Here is a 24,376-nt window from a genome sequence, read left to right on the forward strand (position 1 = left end):
GAATTCCAACTGCTGTTTGGTCCTGAACTCGTTCCCATTGCTGCCACTCAACATCGGTCAACTCTTGCTGTGGGGTGGGAAATGTGTGCTTGTGGAGACACCGGGTGCGGGAGCGCTGAAGACAGGCCTCGCTTGTCTGAGAACAACACACAAGTTCAAAACTATCCTCCAATTTGCTGGACTTGACAATACCATATGCTCTTAGGACCTCAAACATCAGCTTTACATTTTCATGGTATTGGCATGTCTTTCGATCTGATGGTTTTGGTGCTCCCTGTGGAGGTTGAATATTGTGTCAGACAGAATCATTCTCTGATGCTTTATTTCCTTCCGTGTTATCGTGTCCTGTTTGTCAGTCGTCATTTGTGCAGCATTACGGTAGAAATCCTGAACCATCTGGGTTATTGTTTGAATGTGTGGGTCTTTTGTCTCTTTTGCAGAGTGTTATATGTCAGCCCGAACTGCTTTGTCTCGTGTATCAGGCGATATTTCTTTAGAACCCTGCCTGATAGAGTCAAGTTCTTTGATTTTTGAGCAGACTGTAAATTATTTTTATTTTGATTAAATTCTTGAACGAGACAGTTGTGGAAGAGCAGGGTTTTCTTGATGGAGGGGTTTTTGAGTTTGCTTCCCTGTAGCATCTGCTTTGTTTTTTTCTCTTGGTAATTCTTGTGTTTTTTTTATTTCTAGTTTGCTCTCATCGCCAACACATTTTCAGTTTGTTCCTATCTTTTATTATCTCTTGAGGTTTATTTTTTCAAAGCTTTCATCTCTCTCGAGTATCTTGCTCTTGTTTTCTTTCTTTCCCTTTCCTCTGCTATAGACTGCCTACTGCGAGCTGGCTCCTGTATAGTCTGATCCAATGGACTATCTGGGGAAAGTTCTGGACCCTTTCTCTTACGCTCTCTTGACTTTTGCTGTCTACGTTTCCACGCCTTTCTCTTACTGCTCTTTTCCCTTTCATTCAAATCACTGATAGTTTTTATCTTCCCATTCTCTACTCTCTTCTTCCATCTTTGCTTTCCCTTTCTCAGGTATTCCTCCTTTAACTCTGGCTCACCATATATTTTTCTCTCTGCTTTTCTTGGTATTCCCTGTTTCTTCTCCTTCACTCCTCCACTGATTGCTGCTGCCTAGCCATGACTTCCTAAAATACATAAAAGGAAGCTCAGAATTTAATGGAATTACTATGAAATTGTGCAAAATTACTATGAATTTAATTATGTTTAATTTGGTGAAATTTTATAAAATGATTATGAAATGGTGCAACTAAATTCATTTATGGTTTTAGTCATTGGGGATACGTAGATTAAGGAAATATTGTAGGCCTGTGTGTGGAAGAAATAAAGGGGAAATTATGTATATTATAAATATAGAGGTTAATGAAACATTACAAGCCTTATCACTATTTATCATAAATTATATTCAAGCCTCTATTGAGGATGATTTGGATGTTTTTGTCAACACCATCAAACTACGTGTCACCACCGTCAGACAGAAAACCTGATGGTGTTGACGTCTGACGGTGGTGACAAAACACACTTTTTTACAGGGCATGCATGAGCTGTATACAGGAGCAAGCTTGTTTTCCCTCTGTTGCTAGCTGTCTCTGGCCTCTACTTAAAATACATAAACTTATGTCGTAATTTAAGATAATTCTTTCTATACAAAGGAGAGTGTTGACATGTCACGGTTGTGACAGTAGCAACATCAATAAATATGTAAAAATTATTGAAAAAAGTAGCAAATTTGCAGGAGCTTGTTTGACCTTGTTGCATTTAACAGATGTGGAGGGTAGAAAGGGGGTCCTCAGGAATATAGTTGAACATGTTGCCTGATTTTATTGCTTTTTTTATAAATATCTGATGGTGTTGACAAAAACTTGGGACACATTTTGAGCAACCACAAAATAAGAGTAAATATTGTTGAAAATTCACTGTTTTTAGTTTTAAAGAGGTTTTTCACTCTACACTTTCATCTGGCATATCTATTATATATTTTAAATGATTTTTTTCACATGCTTTTATCAAATTGAAATGATAATCTCTTGTCTCAGGACAACTGATTTTGTGGGTACTGGACTATCATATAATTTATAAAATTAAAAACAAATATATGAAAAAATATTATATTTGTGCAAAAGACCCTCAGATGATCAACCCTGATTATTTTAAATAAGAAAATGTTATTCATTTTCAACGGAATTAGCACTTTTCTTAGTGGGATACGTTTTCGCCAAAGTCTCAAGAATCTGTGCACTATTACTTTTCATAAGACAAAGCATCTGTGGTTAGGAACATCCTAGCAATTAACTCAGTTCAGAATTAGGTCATTCGGCCCATCAAGTCTGCTCCTCCATTTATTCATCGCTGATTTATTATCCCTCCCAACCACATTTTCCTGCCTTCTCCCTGTAACCTTTGACACCCTTACTAATCAGGAACTTATCAACCCTTTCCTTAAATATGCTGTCACAGTCATCTATGGCAAGGAATTCCATAGATGTACCACCCTCTGGATAAAGAAATTCCTCCTCATCTCTGTTCTAAAGGGATGTCATCTATTCTGAGGCTGTGCTCTCTGGTCCTAGACTTCCCCACCAATGGAAACATGCTCTCCATGCCCACTCTATCTAGTCCTTCCAATATTCAGCAGGCAACTGCACCCAATGAGATACTGCAGGGGAACGTGGATCACATTGTGTCCCGAACACCCCACACTGGACATTCCACTAATCTTCCCAACACAATTCCAGATTGAGACATCTGCCAGGTGCTTCAATAACCTGTCTTCATTTTCTCCTATTGTTCATTGACTGCCCCGTCACCATTTTCCCACCCCACGATCTCCGAGCTCCAAGGTTCTAACTCACTGATTATCCCAGTCACACTCACAACCATCTGAAACTTCACTCATATCCTAATTCTACAATTTTACCACTGCACCGCCAGCCCCAGAATCGTTGGTGGGACCAGCATTCAACGCCCACCTCTGACAGAGCAGCATGTGATGAGGCCAGTTCACACTGAACCACATTATCAAGAGGCATTGGTGAACCAGATGGGTTTTTACTACAAATCAGCAGCATCAAGGTCTCAGTTACTGAGAAAAGTTGCTCCTTATGAAATTCTGGTTAATACTTTTTGATCTAAATGCTACATCTACCTCAGCAGGAATTGAACTCTCGGCCGAAGGTTAATTAATACAGCATGGAATCATGTCACCGAGTCCACATGGACCATCTGGCACCCATTAATACTAATCCTACACAAGTGCCATTTTTATTCTTCCTCACAGTTTGGAATGTCCAATTGCGTAACGAAGCCAGTGACCACGCAACCACTAGTCTGTTGTAAAAAGCCATTGGGTTCACCATTTTCCTCCGAGAATATAAACCTGGCCTTCCCAACTACAGTAACACGGTTGTCTCTGAAACATCCCAGCAACTAACTCCGTTCAGTTACCTGCACTGACAGTATGAGTGAAAATATACTGCATCTTCAAAACTGGCAGTAATTGCACAGAAGAGAACATTCAGTTGGTATCTTGTTCTGACTAGTCTGCCTATTTCTAACAAAGTAGAACAATTTGGACTGGGGCAGCAGGGTAGTGAGGTATTTAGTGCTTTACTGCACCAGATGATCACCGACCGGGGTTCAATTCCTGCCAATGCCTGTAAAGAGTTTGTGCGTTCTCCCCGTGACCGCGTGGGCTCTATGTCTCCCTGATACCACGTGGGCTCTACGTCTCCCCGATACCACGTGGGCTCTACGTCTCCCCGTGGCCGCGTGGGCGCTACGTCTCCCCGTGGCCACGTGGGCTCCACGTCTCCCCGTGGCCACGTGGGCTCCAGGTCTCCCCGAGGCCGCGTGGGCACTACGTCTCCCCGTGGCCGCGTGGGCTCCACATCTCCCCGTGACCGTATGGGCTCCAGGTCTCCCCATGACCGAGTGGGCGCTACATCTCCCTGTGACCACGTGGGCTCTACGTCTCCCCGTGACTTCGTGGGCATTCCGTCTCCCTGTGACCGCGTGGGATTTACGTCTCTCAGTGGCCGCGTGGGCATTCCGTCTCCCCATGACCATGTGGGCTCCACGTCTCCCCCTGACCATGTGGGCTTTATGTCAGTGCTCCAGTTTTCCCCCACTTTCCAAAGTCATACGGTTAGGCTTAGTGAGTTGTGGGCACCCTACATCAGTGCCAGTAGTATCGCGACATTCGCGGGATGCCCAGCACAATCCTCGTTGATTTTACTTAATGGAAATGACACATTTCACTGTATATTGCAATGTACATTTGATTAATGAATCAAATCACATCAAATTAAATTCAGATTTAATTATCATTCAACCATACATGAATGCAGCCAAACGAAACAGTGTTCCTCTGGGACAAATGTGCAAAACATACACAGCACGTGAATCAAAATAGCTAGCAAAAAATATATGGTCACTCAGAAAAACATACGTATAGCCCAAGTCCCTGAGGGACATGTCCCGCAGATGGATGGTACAGTTCTTGGCAGTGCACAGCCACTGCAATCCAGCCTGTCATTCCACCAATTAGACACTGGAGGGCAGCACTAACCGGAGAAGCCAGCCCCCAACCGAGCTTGGACGTCACGCTACACCACCTCCGGCACCTCCTCTCCTGAACTGCAGCAGCAGGCAAGGCCGCGGCTTGAGGCTACAACCAAGGCCGCACAGCTTCCCCACCATCTGCCGCACCACCAAACAAGGGTAGCAGGCCTGCGGCATCTTGCATTATCACCATCCAACAGGGTCTTGTAATCGCAAGAGAAACGTCCAAGATGATCACCCACAGCTGCACTGCACGCTGCCTTCGTGCACCAACTCCAGTGCCTTCCTGTGGTAGGCAGCATCATAGTCCAGCACCTTCGAACCCTGTCCAGCTCCTCCCACACCCAGTCCAGCTATTCCGATCAAGGACCAGCTCATTGACAGGATAGACCTGTGGTACCCAAAGTTCCTGGAGTCCAGTATTGTCTTGCAATTGTTTAAAAGATATTTAACAAAGATTGTTTGGCCCTGAGAGGCCGCTATGTCTGAACACACTGCCATCTTACCGGAAGACGCTAATCTCTCTCTCTTCTTAATCTCTCACCTGAGCTGTCTTGTTAAATTTCTCATTAAAACAGGATCAGAATGCTCCCCCTCCCAATACCTTTGACTCAAAAGGTATCAGAGAAATGTGAGGGATGGGAGTGGCAGGTCATGGGGTGGAGAAAGAAAGCAGTGGTAATTGAGAATTTATAAAAACCCAGTCTCAACTTACTCAAGGGTCTGGTGTGAAATCTGAGGCTGAGGATCCAAGCTCTGGTAGCAATGAGGCATCATCATGACTTGGCAGAAGAATGAAGCAGCCAGGCCGAAAAAGAGATGAAACTGAAAGACAGTCAGAATCAGATCTATTATCACTGACATACATTGTGAAATCTGTTGTTTTTCCGCCGTACAATGCAATATATAAAATATACAATCAATTATAATAAGAAATACATGCTTTTAAATAAATAAGTAGTGCAAAAAGACCCAAAAGAAATGAGGTAGTGTTCATGACGTCGTAGTCCATTCAGAAATATGAAGGTGGAGGGGAAGAAGCTATTTTTAAAATGTTGAGTGTGTGTCTTCTGGCTCCTTTACCTCCTCTCTGGTGGTAGTAATGAGCAGAGGGCATGTCCTGGGTGATGGGGGTCCTTAATGATCGATGCCATTTTCTTAGAATGGGGAACAAATATGACCTAATTGTCTTTGACTGTGGAATGATTGTTGGTGCCAGATGGGGTGGTGTGAGTATCTCAGAAACTACTGATCTCCTGGGATTTTCACACAGCAAACTCTAACGTTTACAGAGAATATTGCAAAATAAAAATCCAGTGAGCGGCTGATCTGCGGTAAAAAATGCCTTGCTAATGAGGGAGTCAGAGGAGAATGACCAGACTGGCTCAAACTGACAGGAAGGCACCAGTAAACCAAATAATCACGCGTTACAATAGTGGTGTGCGGAAGCGACCATAAGGCACAGGAGCAGAATTAGACCATTTGGTCCCATCAAGAACAGTCCGCCATTCCATCATGGCTGAGTTACTCTCCATCTCAGCACCATTCTCATGACTTCCCCCGTAACCTTTGATACCCTGACTAATCAAGATCCTATCAGCATCTGCTTCAAATATACTCAATGACTTGCCTTCACAGACATCTGAGGCAAAGTAGCCCACAGATCGACTACATTCCGGCTACAGAAATTCCTTCTCATCTCTGTTCTAAATGGATGTCCCTCTATTCTAGACTATGCCCTCTGGTCCTAGACTCCCCCACTATAGGAAGCATCCTCTCCACATCCAGTCTGTAAGCCTTACAATATTTGATATGTTTCAATGAGATTCCACCCCCCCCCATTCTTCTAAACTCCAGCAAGTACAGGCCCAGAGGCATCAAATGCCCCTCGAACAGTAACCCTTTCATTCCCAGAATCATTCTCATGAGACTCACAATACTCCGAGTGTGTCTGACAAGTGCTTTATAAAGTCTGGGCATTTCAACCTTGCTTTTATATTCTAGTCCTCTTGATATGAATGTTAACTTTGCATTTGCCTTCCTTACCAACAACTCAACCTGTAAATTAACCTTTAGGAGATCCTACACAAGGACTCCCAAGTCCCTTTGCACTTCTGAATTTTGAATATTCTCCCCTCTTAGAAAATAGTCCATGCCTTTATTTTTCCTATCGATGTGCATCCCATACACTTCCCTACACTATATTCCATCTGCCACATCTTTGCCCATTCTCCCAATCTGTCTAAGTCATTCGGCAGTCTCCCTGCTTCCTCAGCACTACCTGTCTCTACCTGTCATCAATTCCATCATCTAAATCATTGACATATAACAGGAAAAGGAGCAGTCCCAACACAGACCCCGACAGAACACAGCTAGTCACTGGCAGCCAACCAATAAAAGGCTCCTTTATTCTCAGTCATTTGCATCCTGCCAGTCAGTCAATCTGCTCTCCATGCTTGTATCTTTCCTGTAATACCATGGGCTCTTATCTTGCAAAGCAGCCTGATGTGCAGCAGCTTGTCAAAGGCCTACTGAAAATCCAAACAAACAATGTCCCACCGTCTACCCTGCCTGCTATTTCCTTAAAGAATTCCCACAAATTTGTCGGGCAAATTTTCCCCTTAAGGAAACCATGCTGACTTTGGCCTATTTTATCATGTGCCTCCAAGTACCCCAAACCCTCGTCCTTGATAATGGACTCCAACATCTTCCCAAGCATTGAAGTCAAGCTAACTAGCCTACAATTTCCTCTCTTCTACTCTCTCCCTTTTTAAACAGTGGAGTGACATTTGCAATTTTCCAGTCCTCCAGAACCACTCCATAATCTAGTGATTCTTGAAAGATCATTATGAATCTCTCCATGATCTCATGACCTACCTCTTTCAGAAACATAGGTGTAGTCCATCTGCTCCAGGTGACTAATCTACCTTGAGACCTTTCAACTTCCCAAGCACCTTCTACTTAGTAATAATTGAATTGAATGATCTTTATTGTTATTATTCATAGGTACAATGAAACTCTGTTTGGCTTCCTCTCAGGCAATTAAATAAAGTGGTAGATAAAAACAAGACAGTACTAGAAAAACAGTATTAAATAGATAAGTAGCAGAAAGTAATTTGCAGCAGCACCAGAAGATCACAGTAATGCACAGAGTGCTGTTAGTGCAAGTATTTGAGTCCTTGTGTGTGCAACTATGCTCACTCCTGCACCCTGACACTCTCAAATTTCTGGCATTCTGCTAGTGTCTTTCAAAGTAAAGACTGATGCAAAATAGATATTAAGTTTATCTGTCATTTCTTTGTCCCCATTACCTCTCCGGAGGTTTGATATCTGCTCTTTCCTTTCCCTTACTCCTTATATATCTGAAAGATCTTTTGGTCTCCTCTTTTATATTATTGGCTAGCTTACCTTCATATTTCATCTTTTCTCTCCTTGTGGTTTTTTAGTGGCTTTCTGGTTCTTTTTAAAAGCTTCCCAATCCTCTAACTTCACACTAATTTTTGCTAAATTATATACCTTCTCTTTTGCTTTTATGCTGTCTTTGAATTCCCTTGTCAGCCACAGTCCCCCATTCATCTCTGGGGTGTATCTATCCTGCTCCTTCTGAATTGCCCCCAGAAACATGAGCCGTTACATTCTGCCATGATCACTGCTAGTGTCCCCTCCTAATCAACCTTGGCCAGCTCCTCTCTCATGCCCCTGTAATTCTCTTGACTCCACTGTAATACTGACACATCTCCCTCCCAAACTGCACCGTCAGTTCTGTCATACTATGATCACTGCTTCCTAAGGGTCCCTTTACCTTAAACTCCCGAACCTAATCTGGTTCATTGCACAGCACCCAATCCAAAATTGCCTTTTCCCTCGTGGGCTCAACCACAAGCTGCTCTAAAAACAAAATCTCATGGGTATTCTACAAATTCCTTCTCCTGGGATCTAGCACCAACCTGATTTTCCCAAGCTCCCTGCATATTGAAATCCCCCATGGCCATTGTAACATTGCTCTTTTTACATGCTTTTTCTATCTCCTGTTGTAATTTGTATCCCCCATCCTGGGTACTGTCCAGAGGCCTGTATATAACTCCCATCAGATCTTTTTTACCTTTACAATTCCTATCTCTAACCACAAGGATTCTATATCTATGTCACCTCTTCCTAAGGATTTGATTTCATTTTTGTTTTACCAAAGCAGCCACCCCACCCCCTCTGCTTACTCCCTGTCCATCCAATACAATGTGTATCCTTGGAGATTAAGATCCCAACTACGGTCTTCTTTCAGCCACGACTCAGTGGAGCCCACAACCTCATACCCGCTAATCTCTAAATGCACCTCAAGATAATCTACCTTATTCCATATACTACATTCATTCAAATATAACTCCTTTGATTCTGTATTCATTACCACTTTTGATTTTGCCCCATGTTATGCTTCAACTCATCCCACCGACTGCAATTTTGCCCTATCATCTCCCTGTCCTTCCTCACCGTCTCATTACACATGGTCTCTACTCATCTGTCAATTGCCCCTTTCTGATCCTTATCATTCTGGTTCCCAACCCCCTGCCAAATTAGTTTAAGCAGTTCTGGAAATCTCTGAATGCACAACAGGTCGAACATTGAAGTGGATAGCCTACAGCAGCAGAAGACCACAAGCATACACTCAGTGGCCAGCTTATTAAGTCCTGGAGGTAGCTAATGACGTGGTCGCTGTGCGCGTACAGAGTCTGTTTCTTTTTTAAAAGCCGTGACAGCAAATGTGCAAGGCAACCCTTGGCTCTACTTCCTGCAACAACTGCCAAGCCAAAGCAAGTAGGTGTTCCGTCGACTTCATCCCCAGGACCTGCTCTTACCTGTGTTTTCATGCTGGAAGCCTGTCAGGTGTCTGAGAGCAGTGGGTGGTTCCTGTGACAAGATCTGACCAGAGCAAGCTGCTGTACTGGAGCAAAATGGCTCAGGTCAGACGTCGAGGCACCGGGACTTATTGATGATAATTTTCAGATGAGAGTCTTTACTTCCGACTCCAATGCAGCCTGTCCAGGTTTCAAACAGATTTTCTTCTATTTTGAGAATATAATGAAGAGGAACTTCATCAACTTCCAATGTCCACGGCCACTACTCCATTCTATTCCCTCCCAAAGACAAACCAGCAGAGGAATGTAGGAGAGCCTAGTGTAATTTGATTGAGCCAAAAGTTCAAAGTAGCTCTAATTGCAGCACCTTATCTAAATTTTAAAGCACTACAGAGTCCAGTGGATTACTTCCCCAGGATATGAAGATGGGAGGAGGGAAGGAGTACAAACTGGAAGCTGATAGGTGAGACCAGGAACCTTCTCATTATGGCTTCTCCCTGCTTCCTCTCCAGTCCTGACGAGAGCTCTCAGCCCAAAACCTTGTCGGTCTATTCCTCCCCACAGATGCTGCCTGACTTGCTGAGCTCCTCCAGCATTTTGTGTGTGTTGCTCCAGGTTTCCAGCAGCTGCAGAATCTCTCGTTTTAACCCCTTAATCACTTAACCCTCCTTTCATTGTGCTACTTCCATTCCCTCCTGTAGAGGTCGTGTAAAAGGTTGCTGTGGGTTACCAGGGGACATTGACAGGATGCAGAGCTGGCCTGAAAAGTGGGAGGAGGAGTTCAATCCGGAAAAATGGCACGTGGTACACTCTGGAAGGTGAAATTCGAAGAAGTACAAGGTTCACGGCAGGATTATTAGAGAGGTGAAGAAGGTGTATGGTGCGTTGGGCTTCATTAGACAGGTGATCGAGCCCAAGAGCCACAAGCTAATGTTGCAGCTCTACAAAATCCTGTTTAGACCACACTTGGAGCATGGCACTCAGTTCTGGTCGCTTCATTATAGGATGGATGTGGAAGCTTCAGAGGGGGTGCAGAAAAGATTCACCAGGATGCTGCCTGCCTGAGAGAGTATGCCTTATGAGGAAAGGTGAAGCAAGATGGGAGGATGAGAGGTGACTTGATAGAGGTGTATGAGACAATAAGGTGCATAGACAGAGTGGACAGCCAATGCCTTTTTCCCAGGACAGAAAGGGCTAATATCAGAGGATGTCCTTTTAAGGTGATGGGAAGAAAGTTTAGGGGAGACGTCAGAGGTACGTTTTTTATAAATGCACTGCATAGGGGTAGTGGTGGAGGGAGATACATTAGGGACATTTAACAGACTCTTAGAAAGGCACATGGATGAAAGCAAAATGGAGGATTATTGGCTACATAGGAGGGAAGGGATAAATTGATCATGGTGTTGGTTAAAATGTTGGCACGACGTCGTGGGAAAAAGCCTGTTCTGTGCTGTACAATTCTAAGTTAACTCTTCCTCCCTCTCCACATATGCTGGCCGACTTGATGATCATATAGAGAACGGGTCCTTGGGCTACTGAGTCCATGCACACTACTCCCAGTTTAACCCAGTTGCCCTTTATTCTCCCCCACCCCCATTCCCATCAGCACCCCTTGGATACCACACCAGTTACCGTAACTAATAAACGTACTCACGCACCAGCAGGATGCGGCTGGAAGCCAGAGCACCCTGGAAGGAAACCTGGGAGAATGGGCAGACTCCACACAGAGAGAGCACCTGAGGTCAGGATCAAACCTAGGTAACTGGAGCTGCAAGCCAGTACGTCTGCCACCATGCTGCTAAATTCCAGCAACTTTGGCTTTAATTTTAAGTAGATTTATGCAAATAATTACAAAGAAAATTTCTAAAGCAGAAATGCAGCCTAACTCACTGGCTAATCCAGCAACTGTGCCTGAGCTTAAGGAGAACAGTTCAGTGCACTGGGAGTCGATTAAAAGCCCAAAATTAACATTTTACTTTGCATAGTAAGTAATGTAATTATATAATATATAACTATATAATGTTATTTGCATAGTAACTTGTTTCCTTCTGAGTACTGTTCTGAAATTTGAAGAACCCTGTTATTTTGTTTGACCTGCTCTAATTGCTGGCTGGCCCTGAGGACTCAAGAGCACCACATAGCGGTCAGCTGCGGTACTGAGCACTGGGGAACAAGACCCAGTACAGTAATTGCAATCAGAATCAGTACCATCCGTTCTGAGGAGAGGTCTCAGCCCGAAACGTCGAGGGGATTTCCCGAATGGTGAGGGTCTTTGGTGATGGATGCTGCCTCTTGAAGGCTGAGAAGAGCAAGAAGGAGGCATGAGAAGGCCTTGGCAAGTAGAGTAAAGGAAAACCCCAAGGCATTCTTCAATTATGTGAAGAAAAAAAGGATGACAGGAGTGGAGGTAGGACCGATTAGAGATAAAGGTGGGAAGATGTGCCTGGAGGCTGTGGAAGTGAGCAAGGTCCTCAATGAATACTTCTCTTCAGTATTCACCAATGAGAGGGAACTTGATGATGGTGAGGACAATATGAGTGAGGTTGATGTTCTGGAGCATGCTGATATTAAGGGAGAGGAGATGTTGGAGTTGTTAAAATACATTAGGACAGATAAGTCCCCGGGGCCTGATGGAATATTCCCCAGGCTGCTCCATGAGGCGAGAGAAGAGATTGCTGAGCCTCTGGCTAGGATCTTTATGTCCTCGTTGTCCACGAGAATGGTACCAGAGGATTGGAGGGAGGCGAATGTTGTCCCCTTGTTCAAAAAAGTTAGTAGGGATATTCTGGGTAATTATAGACCACTGAGCCTTACGTCTGTGGTGGGAAAGCTGTTGGAAAAGATTCTTAGAGATAGGATCTCTGGGCATTTAGAGAATCATGGTCTGATCAGGGTCAGTCAGCATGGCTTTGTGAAGGGCAGATCATGTCTAACAAGCCCGATAGAGTTCTTTGAGGAGGTGACCAGGCATATAGATAGGGTAGTGCAGTGGATGTGATCTATATGGATTTTAGTAAGGCATTTGACACGGTTCCACATGGTAGGCTTATTCAGAAAGTTAGAAGGCATGGGATCCAGGGAAGTTTGGCCAGGTGGATTCAGAATTGGATTGCCTGCAGAAGGCAGAGGGTGGTGGTGGAGGGAGTACATTCAGATTGGAGGATTGTGACTAGTGGTGTCCCACAAGGATCTGTTCTGGGACCTCTACTTTTCGTGATTTTTATTAACGACCTGGATGTGGGAGTAGAAGAGTGGGTTGGCGAGTTTGCAGACGACACAAAGGTTGGTGGTGTTGTAGATAGTGTAGAGGATTGTCAAAGATTGCAGAGAGACATTGATAGAATGCAGAAGTGGGCTGAGAAGTGGCAGATGGAGTTCAACTCGGAGAAGTGTGAGGTGGTACACTTTGGAAGGACAAACTCCAAGGCAGAGTACAAAGTAAATGGCAGGATACTTGGTAGTGTGGAGGAGCAGAGGGATCTCGGGCTACATGTCCACAGATCCCTGAAAGTTGCCTCACAGGTGGATAGGGTAGTTAAGAAAGTTTATGGGGTGTTAGCTTTCATAAATCGAGGGATAGAGTTTAAGAGTCGCGATGTAATAATGATGCAGCTCTATAAAACTCTGGTTAGGCCACACTTGGAGTATTGTGTCCAGTTCTGGTCACCTCACTATAGGAAGGATGTGGAAGCATTGGAAAGGGTACAGAGGAGATTTACCAAGATGCTGCCTGGTTTAGAGAGTATGCATTATGATCAGAGATTAAGGGAGCTAGGGCTTTACTCTTTAGAGAGAAGGAGGATGACAGGAGACATGATAGAGGTGTACAAGATAATAAGAGGAATAGATAGAGTGGATAGCCAGCGCCTCTTCCCCAGGGCACCACTGCTCAATACAAGAGGACATGGCTTTAAGGTAAGGGGTGGGAAGTTCAAGGGGGATATTAGAGGAAGGTTTTTTACTCAGAGAGTGGTTGGTGCGTGGAATGCACTGCCTGGGTCAGTGAAGTTTAAAAGACTACTATACAGGTATATGGAGGAATCTAAGGTGGGGGCTTATATGGGAGCAACAGGAATTCTGCAGATGCTGGAAATTCAAGCAACATGCGTAAAAGTTGCTGGTGAACGCAGCAGGCCAGGCAGCATCTCTAGGAAGAGGTGCTGCCTGGCCTGCTGCGTTCACCGGCAACTTTTATGTGTGTTGCTTATATGGGAGGCAGCGTTTGAGGGTCAGCACAACATTATGGGCCGAAGGGCCTGTACTGTGCTGTACTATTCTATGTTCTATGTCCTTGATGGTGGAGAGGGTTATGCCTGTTATGGAGCTGGGCAGGTCTACAACCCTCTGCAGCCTCTTGTGATCCTGTGCGTTGGAGCCTTCATAGCAGGCTGTGATGCAACCAGCCAGAATGCCCTCCACCATACAGTACATCTGTAGAAACCTGCAAGAGTCTTTTCTGACGTACAAAGTCTCTCAGACTCATAACAGAGTGGAACCGTTGGTGGGCCTTCTTCACGATTGCCTCAGAGCGTTGGCCCAAGTCAGATTCTCGGAGATATTGACACCCAGGAACTAATATCTGTTCACCCTTTCCACTGCTGACCCCTCAATGAATACTGCCGTGTATTCTCCCGACTTCCCCTTAATGAGTTCCACAATCAATTTCCTGATTTCTCCCCTCCCATGTTAAACCAGTGCCCTCTGGTTCTTGTCTCCCCCGTCCTATGGAAAAGATGCTGAATGTCAATCCCAACAACGTCCTCCATAATTCCATAAATCTCTATGAGGCCACCGCCCCCAGCCTCCTTAATCCCAGTGAGAATAAACTCTGTGAGCAGATAGAACTTTGTGGGACTAGGCTTCATCTCCTCAACACTCTACCCAAATTGCTCACTGGATTTACAAACGGCTAACGTGTTTATGGCCCACTGCTCCCTCCCCCCTTTTGGTCTCTCTCGCAAGTGGAACATTGTCCTCACATCCCATTTAACTATCCGGTGAGCGACTCGTCTGAAGGTCGATGCTGAAGAGCAAAGCCTGAAGGTCAATCACAAGTCCAGAAGTCCAAGCCTGGAGAATGGAGGCCCAGAGGCCTGCCCTGGAGTTGGAGATCTGTCCGTGTGTGCGGGTGGGTGGGTGGCTGGGAGGGAGGGAGGGGCTTGTTTTGCTGTTGTTGTTTTGTTGCTTGTTGTGTTCAGTGTTGTTCTGCTGGGTATGCTGTGTTGACATTGGAATATGTAGTGGCACTTGTGTGCTGTCCATACCACATCCTTGGGTGTGTTGGTTGCTAACACAAATAATGCTTTTTATTGTGTTTCAATGTACATGTGATAAATAAATCTGAATCTGAGATATGAAAAGGGAAGAAAATTATGAAAGAAATTTTTATTTTGTGGACCGTTTCGCTGAAATATACAGACCTGGAAGAGTGGTTTTAATTAAGAAAAATGCCAAGCTTCCCCTCTCCAGTAAGCCTTGTGTGAACAAATATAAGCCTTGTGTCACTTTCCCCGTCTTTCAAAGCTGCTGGACGCCTGAGCAGCCATCGTTCCTCCAGATGAACAGCATTGAGAATTCCACAGAACCACTGGGCTGCAGGTCATTCACCTTCGTCTTCCTCCTGGATTCTATTCAGGTCCTCCAGGATGATTTCCTCAACTTCACACTCCATCATGGAGCCCTGGCTGATGCAGCTGGCCACAGTGGAGCCAGTGGACTCGTGGGGGTTGCAGGGCAGCAGAATCCTGGGGAGACCACGAACCCTCCGTGTTTCGGGATGGACGCAGTGAGTCCCGGGGACATAGGGCTCTACAACAGGCAGGAGAATTTCGGTGAATGTTGACGTTAAAGCAAACACAAGGCAAAGCCGTCTGCCTGTCACCTCCCTTTGGATGGACACGCAGTAAATCAGTTTGAATTAAATCCCTCCACCTTAACTTCTGTCTAATTTGTATGGGGTAGGTAGCAGATTCATCTATAGGATTGTAACAGGAAAACAGTTCTCTTCTGATGGTGGAGTGATTTCTCAATCTATGGTCAAAGCTCAATCACCCATTCTCGTTACCCTTGAGGAAGAGTTGAAGGGCTGTCTTATTGGACGACTTCAGTCCATGACAGCGTGGTGCCATTGGGCTCCATGGAGGGTTATTTCCATCATTGATGGAGTTGGAAACATTGTAGTTTAATGTCGCTTGTCTATTTGTGGTGTAGTAATTGTGTTAGTCACTAGTTTGTATATATTGCAGAACTGAATTTGTAATAAAGATATTTTGTAAAAAAAATGAGAGGATGGTGCCCCACAGTACAATTGGATGGTGTATGAAGTAAAAGCTGATATCCAGTAATAAATGGGTTAACTTGTAACATACAGATTTGCATACATTACATACCTGGCCACTTTATTAGGTACACCTATTCATTAATGCAAACATCTAATCAGTCAATCATGTGGCAAAAATTCAGTGCATAAAAGCATGCAGGCATGGTCAAGAGGTTCAGTTGTTGTTCAGACCAGACATCTGAATGGGGGAAGAATATGATCTAAGTGACTTTGACAGTGGAATGATTGTTGTTGCCAGACAGGATGGTTTGTGTTTCTCAGAGACTGCTGATCTCCTGGGATTTTCATGTGCAACAGGCTCTAAAGTTTACAGAGAATGAGGGGGGACAAAAAAACAAAAGAAAAGTCCAGTGAATGGCCGTTGTGTGGGTAAAAAAGACCTTGTTAATGAAAGAGGTGAGAGGAGAATGGCCAGACTGGTTCAGGCCGACAGGAAGGTGATAGTAACACAAGATAAACACGTGTTACAACTGCATGTGCAGAAGAGCGTCTCTGAACACACAACATGTTGAACCTTGAAGTGGGAGCACTACAGCAGCAGAAGACTACGAACATGTGCTTAGTGGCCACCTTATTAGGTACAGGAAGTAACTAATAAAGATAGGAATGTGTATTCCAAAGTCAGGGTGGCCTGTATATTGGAGGGGAACCTGCAGGTGGCTTTGTTCCTATCTGGTCCTTCTGGGTGGTAGAGGGAGTGAGTTTAGTGGGTTGCAAGTAAGTTAAAAACGATTTCTTGCAGACGGCTTCCATTACTCAGTCCATTCTGTAATACGTTATTGAATCTAAAGAAAGCAAACGTGAGCATTTTCTGGAACTGAATTACATAGTAGTTGTATTGCTGGCAAGACAAGCATTTATCGACCATCCCAATAAAAAGGCCAGCATTTATTGATCATCCCAATAAAAAGGCCAGCGTTTTTTGTCCATCCCCACTGGAAACATCAGCATTCATTGTCTATCCACTAATTGCCCTTGAACTGAAGGGCTTCCAAGGACATCTGAGAGGATAGTTTCTCAGGGTCAGAATTTTAAATAGTAAATAGAATTTTACAATCATAGGCTCATACTGGATTTAATTCTTGGTGTAATTTCTGGAACTACTATGGTAGGCTTTGAACATACCTCCAGAGCAGTATTCTAGACCTCCTAACCACTGCAAGTCCCGAAGAAATTACCTTCTCTGTTGTAACAGTCTTCTGCACAGCAGCTGTGTTGCTGCCGCCTGCCGACTCCAGGCACCCTGCGCTCCCGCACCCGTGGTATGATACGGGTGGGTAGGACAATACCACGACAGCGGTAACATGGGGCAGGAAGACCCATCTGACCGTATCCTCTGAAAATGTGAAACAGTGCCTACGTCATTAACGCTGGCTGATAATCACCTGCCCACTAACCTCATGAAGATCTGCCATTGTTCAGCCCCTGGTACCGAGATACGTTTGGCTCAAATCCGGCTCCGGGTCACTGACTCAGTTTGGGACTGTTCGCCTTCCACAAATGACTGGGATCTCCAGGTGAAATGCAGTGGGGCAACCGACTCGAAGTTCCAGCATCCGGGGTCCAGCCCTGTCCGTGTAGTGTGCGTGAAATGTGAAGGGTTTCGATACAGTGGACGAGGGGAGGAGGTTTCCACGGCAAGCCAGAGGTGATCAGAGGTCGTCAGCAAGATGGCCATCAAGGAAATGCGGAAGACGGTCATCCTTAAGGAGCAGTCAGAATGCGGAACTCACTCCTACAGGGAACGGTTGCAGTGAATGATGCAGATGCAGTTAACAGGAAGCTGGGCAAAGATATGAAAGGAGAAGGGGTAATGGGTGGCTGAGGAGAGAGGTGGAGAGGCCAAAATGAGATAAATACTGTATTGACTGGTTGGGATAAATACCGTGTGCCGCTGAAACACGAGGAAATCTTCAGATGCTGGAATTTCGAGCAACACACATAAAAATTGCTGGTGAACGCAGCAGGCATTCAAGCAGTTAGTCCTGACGAAGGGTCCCGGCCCAAAACGTCGACTGTATCTCTTCCTAGAGATGCTGCCTGGGCAATTTTTATGTGTATCGTTTATCACTCCTTCCCTTTCTCCCATGGCCGACCTTCCTCTCCTATCAGATTCCTTCTTCTTCACCCCTATACCTCTTCCACCGATCAGTTCCCAGCTTCTCACTTCCCCCTCTCCTCACCCACCCACCTTCCTATTCACCTGGTCTTAATATTCGCCTGCACCTTGTACTCTTCCTCTTCCCAGCCTTCTTATTCTGGTATTTGCCCCCTTCCACTCCAGTCCTAATGTAGAGCCTTGGCCAAAATGGTGACTGTATATTCCCCACCATAGATTCTACCTGACTTGCTGAATTCCTCCACCATTTTGTGTGGGTTACTCTCTAGAACCAAGGACGGCCAACCATTTTGAGGTGCACAAGACATAGCTCTCACCTGAACGAACGGTTGCAGTTGGGACAATTATACTCAGCAACACCCCACTCCTGGTCCCTCGGCACTGGCTCATATGTGCATTTGCATCTACGGCATCTTGATACCTGTGGAGACACTCAATATAATGTCCAAATCCAAGATTGTTTATTGTCATTCTCTAGTACACAGGTGTAAAGGAGACCAAAATGATTGCTACTCCGGATATGATGCAGCTTAAAAGATCACATGAGCTCTCTGTTGGTCAAGGTCAGCAGTGGATATTGTGTTCTAGCTGTCCACGTGATACTCAAGCCCGGAGAGTACAACATGGAGGGCAAGCTGTGGCCCACGCGGCAGGCTCCCACTCCCAACGCAGCTGACGAATGCAAAAAAAAAAAAAAAATTGGCAGAGAAAATTACAGCTCGGCACCAGGAGTTGCCAGTCAGCATTGAACTCAAAGTTCGACTGCTTTAATAACACCAGCTCTGGAATTTTCCCTCAGGGTTTACTCCCAAAGCCTTCCCCATGGGTGGGTATAGCCACAAGGCAGCGGAGGTTTGAGATAAGAGATTTCCTTCTCCAAGATGAGCTGCCAACCAAGGCTGGTGAGCCACATCTGCCCAGAGTGACTAGTTTTAAGGTGCCAGTAACCCGCCTTTTCCTTTCATTAGAAACGGTTCCGCCGGGCTCAGCTAGGGCACATGTGAAGGGTAGGAGCTGGACTTGGTTGTCTGAGGCTATTTGAGACACACACCACTGGGAGCATTTAATAGGTGGTGAGAGTTTACGCCCTCTATCTCCCCCGGCTGTGACAACCTTAAAGAACCAACATAAAACAAAAAGCATTAAAAAAACACAATAAATATAAATATAAAAGCAATTCTATAAGACACAGTGTACAAGTAACTATTGAGTTCAATACATCCACTGATTATAGTACATAAAGTGACATAAGGTGAATCTGACAGGAAATGGTTAGTGACAAAGTGACTCCTGGCAAGAGGAACTCCGCGAGGTAGCAGCTGGGCATCTGAAAACACAGTAGAGCAGCGACTGTCGGTGTATGTGTGGAGTGTGGAGTGTAAGCGTACAGTGGCAGTGCACGGTGGGGTGGGGGAGGATGAATGAAAGGTTCTGAGGAGGGGTGGCTGATCTGGATGTAGTGATGGTGGTGGGGTGGTTGGGGCTGGGTTAGTGGGTGGAGGTGTTGATCAGCCTGATGGTTTGGGAGAAGTGACTCTTTTTGAGTCTGATGGTTCTGGTGTGGATACTGCGTAGCCTCTTCCCTGGCAGGACTGGGACAAATAGTCCATAAGCTGGCTGGCTGGGATCCTACGTGATATCCCTGGCCTTTCTCTGGCACCTTTCTGGATATATGTCCTTGCTGGCGAGTGAGCTGAGCCGGTGACGCGCTGGGCAATTTTAACTACGTGTGCGGTAGAGGACTCCCGTTCGCCCGCACTAAACCACCTGACAGTAGATAGACATGAATATCAGGCGACACCAAATGTAAATATGAAACACTCGGCAGTCAGGCAGTACCTCCAGAAAGAAAAACCACAATTATCCTTTCAGAACCAAGACCCTCTGTCGGAATAGGGAAAGAGGGAGAAAGGTTAGTTTTCAGTAGAGAGAAGCGCTATAAATGCGTGTAATGAACAGCATTCCGACTGGTTGCATGGGCATCTGGTATGGAGGTTCCAGTGAACAAGGGGATGAAGAGGGTTGTAAACTCAGCCAGCTCCATCAAAGAGACAACCCTCCCCATCGAGAACATCTTTAACGGGTGGCCACTTGTCACTGCGGATCCTCACCATCCAGGGCATGCCCTCTTATTGCTACTACCACTGGGGAGGAGGTACAGGAGCCTGAAGACCCACACTCAACGATTCAGGAACATATCTGAATGGTCCATGAACACTACCTCATTATTCCTTTCTTGATTGCACTATTTATTTTCCATTGTGATTTACTGCAGCTAAATGCTCCACTGTTGGAAGACAACCGATTTCACATCCTATCAGTCAGCGATAACTAATCTGATTCACGTCCTGATTCTGAAGTCGGGAGAGGGACAGACAAGATAATATCCGGATGGTATGTTGCCTCCCTGGTGCCAGGATCAGGAATGTCTCAGATTGGGTCCATGGCATACTCATGGGCGAATGTAAGCAGCCAGAAGTCTTGGTGCATATTGATACCAATGACATAAGATAGATAGATAGATATACTTCATTGATCCCGAGGGAAATTGGGTTTCGTTACAGCCGCACCAACCAAGAATAGAGCATAAATATAGCAATACAAAAACCACGAACAATCAAACAACAATATACAAACTATGCCAGATGGAAATAAGTCCAGGACCAGCCTATTGGCTCAGGGTGTCCGACCCTCCACGGGAGGAGCTGCAAAGTTCGATGGCCACGGGCAGGAACAACCTCCCGTGATGCCCAGTGTTGTATCATGGTGGAATATGGCCGGAGTCCAACAGCAAAAAGTTCAATATCCGGTCTACAAACACGTTCCTCGATCGTAATATGACCCAGATTGCACCATCCGTTGTTAACCAGAACAGCAAGCCCCCAACTCCTTTACGCTTACCGCTCTCAGTGCACTTCCGGTCAGCCCGAACGGTCTGGAAGCCCTCCATGGAAAAGTTTTGATCAGGTATGTGTATAAGTAGACAAGGTAAGGAGGTCCTGAAGAGAGATTTTAGGGAGCTTGGCAGAAAGCTGAGAAACACGACCTCCAGGGTAGTAGTCTCTGGATTGCTGCCTGTGCCATGTGCCAGTGAGGGTCATAATTTGGCATGACGGAGCAACTGGTGCAGGGGGCAGGGGTTCAGATTTGTGGATCGCTGGCATTTCAGCTGAGGAAGGTATGATCTATATAAAAGGGACAGGTGACACCCGAACCCGAGGTGGTCCAATATTCTTGCAGGCGGGTTTGCTAGAGTTGTTTGAGTGGCTTTAAACTAATTTGGAAGGGGGACGGGAACCAGAGTGGTAGTGCTGAGGATGAGGTAGTTGGATTACAAACAGCAGGAGAGTGTAGTGAGACTCCTAGCAAGGAGAAGCTGATGATCAGGCAAAATTACAGTCAAAAAGGTGAGATGCAATGTAAAAAGCAGACAAAATCAAAAAGGGCGAATACAGGAATAAAGGTGTTTTATTTGAATGCATGCCGTATACAGAATAAGGTAGATGAACTTGCAGCACAGCTACAGATTGGCACGTATGATGCTGTAGGCATCACTGAATCATGGCTGAAAGAAGATTATTCCTGGGAGCTTAATGTCCAAGGATACACGTTGTATTGAAAGGACAGGCGGGAAGGCAGAGGGGGTGGTGTTGCTCTGTTGGTAAACCTGAAAGCAAATCCTTAAAAAGAGGTGACATAAGGTCAGAAGGTGTTGTATCATTGTGGAGAGAGGGAAGGAACTGCAAGGGTAAAAAGACCCTGATGGGAGATGTATACAGACCCCCAAACAGTAGTAAGGATGTGGCCTACAAATTAGGCCATAGAAAGAGGAGATAGAAAATGCATGCCAAAAGGGCAACGTTACAATTGTCATGGTGGACTTAAATATGCAGGTAGATTGAAAAAATCAGGTTGGTGCTGGATTCCAAGAGGGGGAATTTATAGAATGCCTAAGAGATGGATTTTTAGAGCAGCTCATGATTGAGTCATCCAGGGGATCAGCTATTCTGGATTGGGTGTTGTGCAATGAACTAGAATTGATTAGAGAGCTTAAGGTAAATGAACCTTTGGGCGAAAGTGTTCATAACATGATCGAATTCACCCTGAATTTTGAGAAAAAGAAGCTCAAGTAAAATGTATCAGTATTACAGTGGAGTAAAGGGAATTACAGAGGCATGAGAGAAGAGTTGACCAGAATTGATTGGAAAAGAGCACCAGCAGAGATGACGACTGAGCAGCGATGGCTGGAATTTCTGGAAACAACCCAGAAGGCACAGGATATATACATCACAAAGAGGAAGAAGTATTCTAAAGGAAAGATGACACAGCCGTGGCTAACAAGAGAAGTCAAAGCCAACATAAAAGCCAAAGAGAGGGCATATAATACAGCAAAGATTAGTGGGAAGTTAGAGGTTTGGGAAGCTTTCAAATACCAACAGAAGGCAACTAAAAATGTCATTAAGAAGGTAAAGATGGAATATGAAAGTAAGCAGCCAATGATATTAAGGAGGATACCAAGAGTTTCTTCAGATATATTAAGTGTAAAAGAGAGGCGAGAGTGGATATCAGACGGCTGGAAAATGATGCTGGAGAGGTAATAATGGTAAACAAGGAAATAGCAGACAAACAATGAGTATTTTACCTCAGTCCTCATTGTGGAAGACACTAGCAGTATGGTGGAAGTTCCAGTTGTCAGGGGTCTTGAAGAGTGTGAAGTTAACACAACTATAGAGAAGCGTCTTGGGAAACTGAAAGCTCTGAAGGTAGATAAGTCACCTGGAGCAGATGGTGTACACAATAGGGTTCTGAAATAGTTAACTGCAGGGTTTGTGAAGGCATTAGTAACGATATTTCAAGAATCACTAGATTCTAGAATGGTTCCAGAAGATGGGAAAATTGCAAATGTCACTCCACTCTTCAAGAAGGGAGCAAGGCAGAAGAAATGAAATTATAGGTCAGTTAGTCAGACCTCAGTGGTTGGGAAGATGTTGGAGTTGATTGTTAAAGGTGTGGCTTCAGGGTACTTGGAAGCACATGATAAAACAGGCTGTAGTGAGCATGGTTTTCTCAAGGTAAAGTCTTGCCTGACAAATCTGTTGGGATTCTTTGAAGAAATAACAAGCAGGATAGACAAAGGAGAGTCAGTTGATGTTGTATCTGGACTTTCAGACGGCCTTTGACAAGGTGTCATATATGAGGCTGCTTAACAAGCTACGAGCCCATGGTATTATAGGGAAGATTCTAGCATGGATAAGGCAGTGGCTGTCTGGCAGGAGGCAAGGAATGGGAATAAAGGGAGTCTTTTCTGGTTGGCTGCCAGTGGCAGGTGGTGTTCCACAGCAGTCTGTGTTGGGACCGATTCTTTTTACATTATATGCAGATGATTTGGATGATGGAATTGATGTCTTTATTGCAAAGTTTGCAGATGATTTGAAAATAAATGGAGGGGCAGGCAGTTTTGAGGATGTAGAGAGACTATGGAAGGACTTAGGTGGATCAGGAGAATGGACAAAGAAGTAGCAGATGGAATACAGTGTCGGGAAGTGTATGGTCATGCACTTTGGTAGAAGAAATGAAAAGGATGACTATTTTCTAAGTGAAAGTACAAAGAACTGAGGTACAAAGGGACTTGGGAGCCCTTGTGCAGGATTCTCAAAAGGTTAATGTGCAGGTTCACTCTGTTGTGAGGAAGGCAAAAATAATGTTAGCATTCACTTCAAGAGCACTAGAATATAAAAGCAAGGATGTAACGTTGAGGCTTTATAAAGCACTTGGAACAATGTATGCAGTTTTGGGCCCCTTATCTTAGAAAGGATGTGCTGAAACTGAAAAGGAGGTTCACCAAAATTATTATCAAAATCAAGTTTATTGTCTGTGTCTGCACAGGTGTGATGAAAAACTTACCTGTAGCAGCACCAGTTACAAGAAAATCAGAAATTAAAAATAAATTATACACAGTTTTTACAAGAAAGAATGCAACTTAGAACAAAGAAGCACACTCTATTTCAATGCAAAGTGATCAAATTGCTCTTAGTGTTGCTAAACTGCCATGATTAGGGTTTTGCTGGATGGTTCAAGAAATGGATAGCTGAAGGGAAGTGGCAGTTCTTGAACCCGGTGGCATGGGTCACTAGGCTTCTGTGCTTCCTGCTGATGGTGAGGACGTGAGACATAGTGAGGAAGTCCGGCTATACTACTAGAAAAAGAAAACCTGACACAAAATGATGACAGGCATACTTGGCCAGTTTAAAAAGCAAGAGTGAGCTAAATAAAGTTGGAGAATCCGACACTGAGTCCAGACGGCTGGAACCTACCCAGGTGGAAGATGAACCATAAATCTTCTTGGATATTAGAGGAGTTAAAGGAAGTGAGGAGAGTGCAGTGCAATTGGGTTGAGAGAGAAGATCGGCTATATTCAAAAGAAGAGTAGACTTGAGGAGGCAAATGAATGACTCCTGTTCCTTTTTCTATGAAAAGGTCCAATTTT

General features: G+C 44.8%; 2 protein-coding genes across 2 annotated transcripts in view; both read right to left on the bottom strand.

Moving 5' to 3' along the window:
• The window catches only part of LOC140191076 (microfibril-associated glycoprotein 4-like), a 42,162-nt gene extending 32,647 nt beyond the window's left edge, over positions 1-9,515 (bottom strand). Inside the window, 3 exon segments of the mRNA XM_072248151.1 lie at positions 5,296-5,318; positions 5,320-5,405; positions 9,431-9,515. Of these exon segments, the coding sequence (XP_072104252.1) occupies positions 5,296-5,318; positions 5,320-5,405; positions 9,431-9,442 (121 nt within the window). The 5' untranslated portion in view covers positions 9,443-9,515.
• A 5,285-nt stretch (positions 9,516-14,800) lies between these two features.
• The window catches only part of LOC140191286 (shiftless antiviral inhibitor of ribosomal frameshifting protein homolog), a 44,011-nt gene continuing 34,435 nt past the window's right edge, over positions 14,801-24,376 (bottom strand). The window contains exons 6-8 of the mRNA XM_072248557.1: positions 18,207-18,310; positions 16,949-17,106; positions 14,801-15,238 (exon numbers count right to left, since the gene is read on the bottom strand). Coding sequence (XP_072104658.1) covers positions 15,030-15,238; positions 16,949-17,106; positions 18,207-18,310 — 471 coding nt within the window. The 3' untranslated portion in view covers positions 14,801-15,029. The remainder of the gene's footprint in view (positions 15,239-16,948; positions 17,107-18,206; positions 18,311-24,376) is intronic.

Source organism: Mobula birostris, chromosome 32, assembly GCF_030028105.1.
Source record: "Mobula birostris isolate sMobBir1 chromosome 32, sMobBir1.hap1, whole genome shotgun sequence".
Taxonomy (NCBI): domain Eukaryota; kingdom Metazoa; phylum Chordata; class Chondrichthyes; order Myliobatiformes; family Myliobatidae; genus Mobula; species Mobula birostris.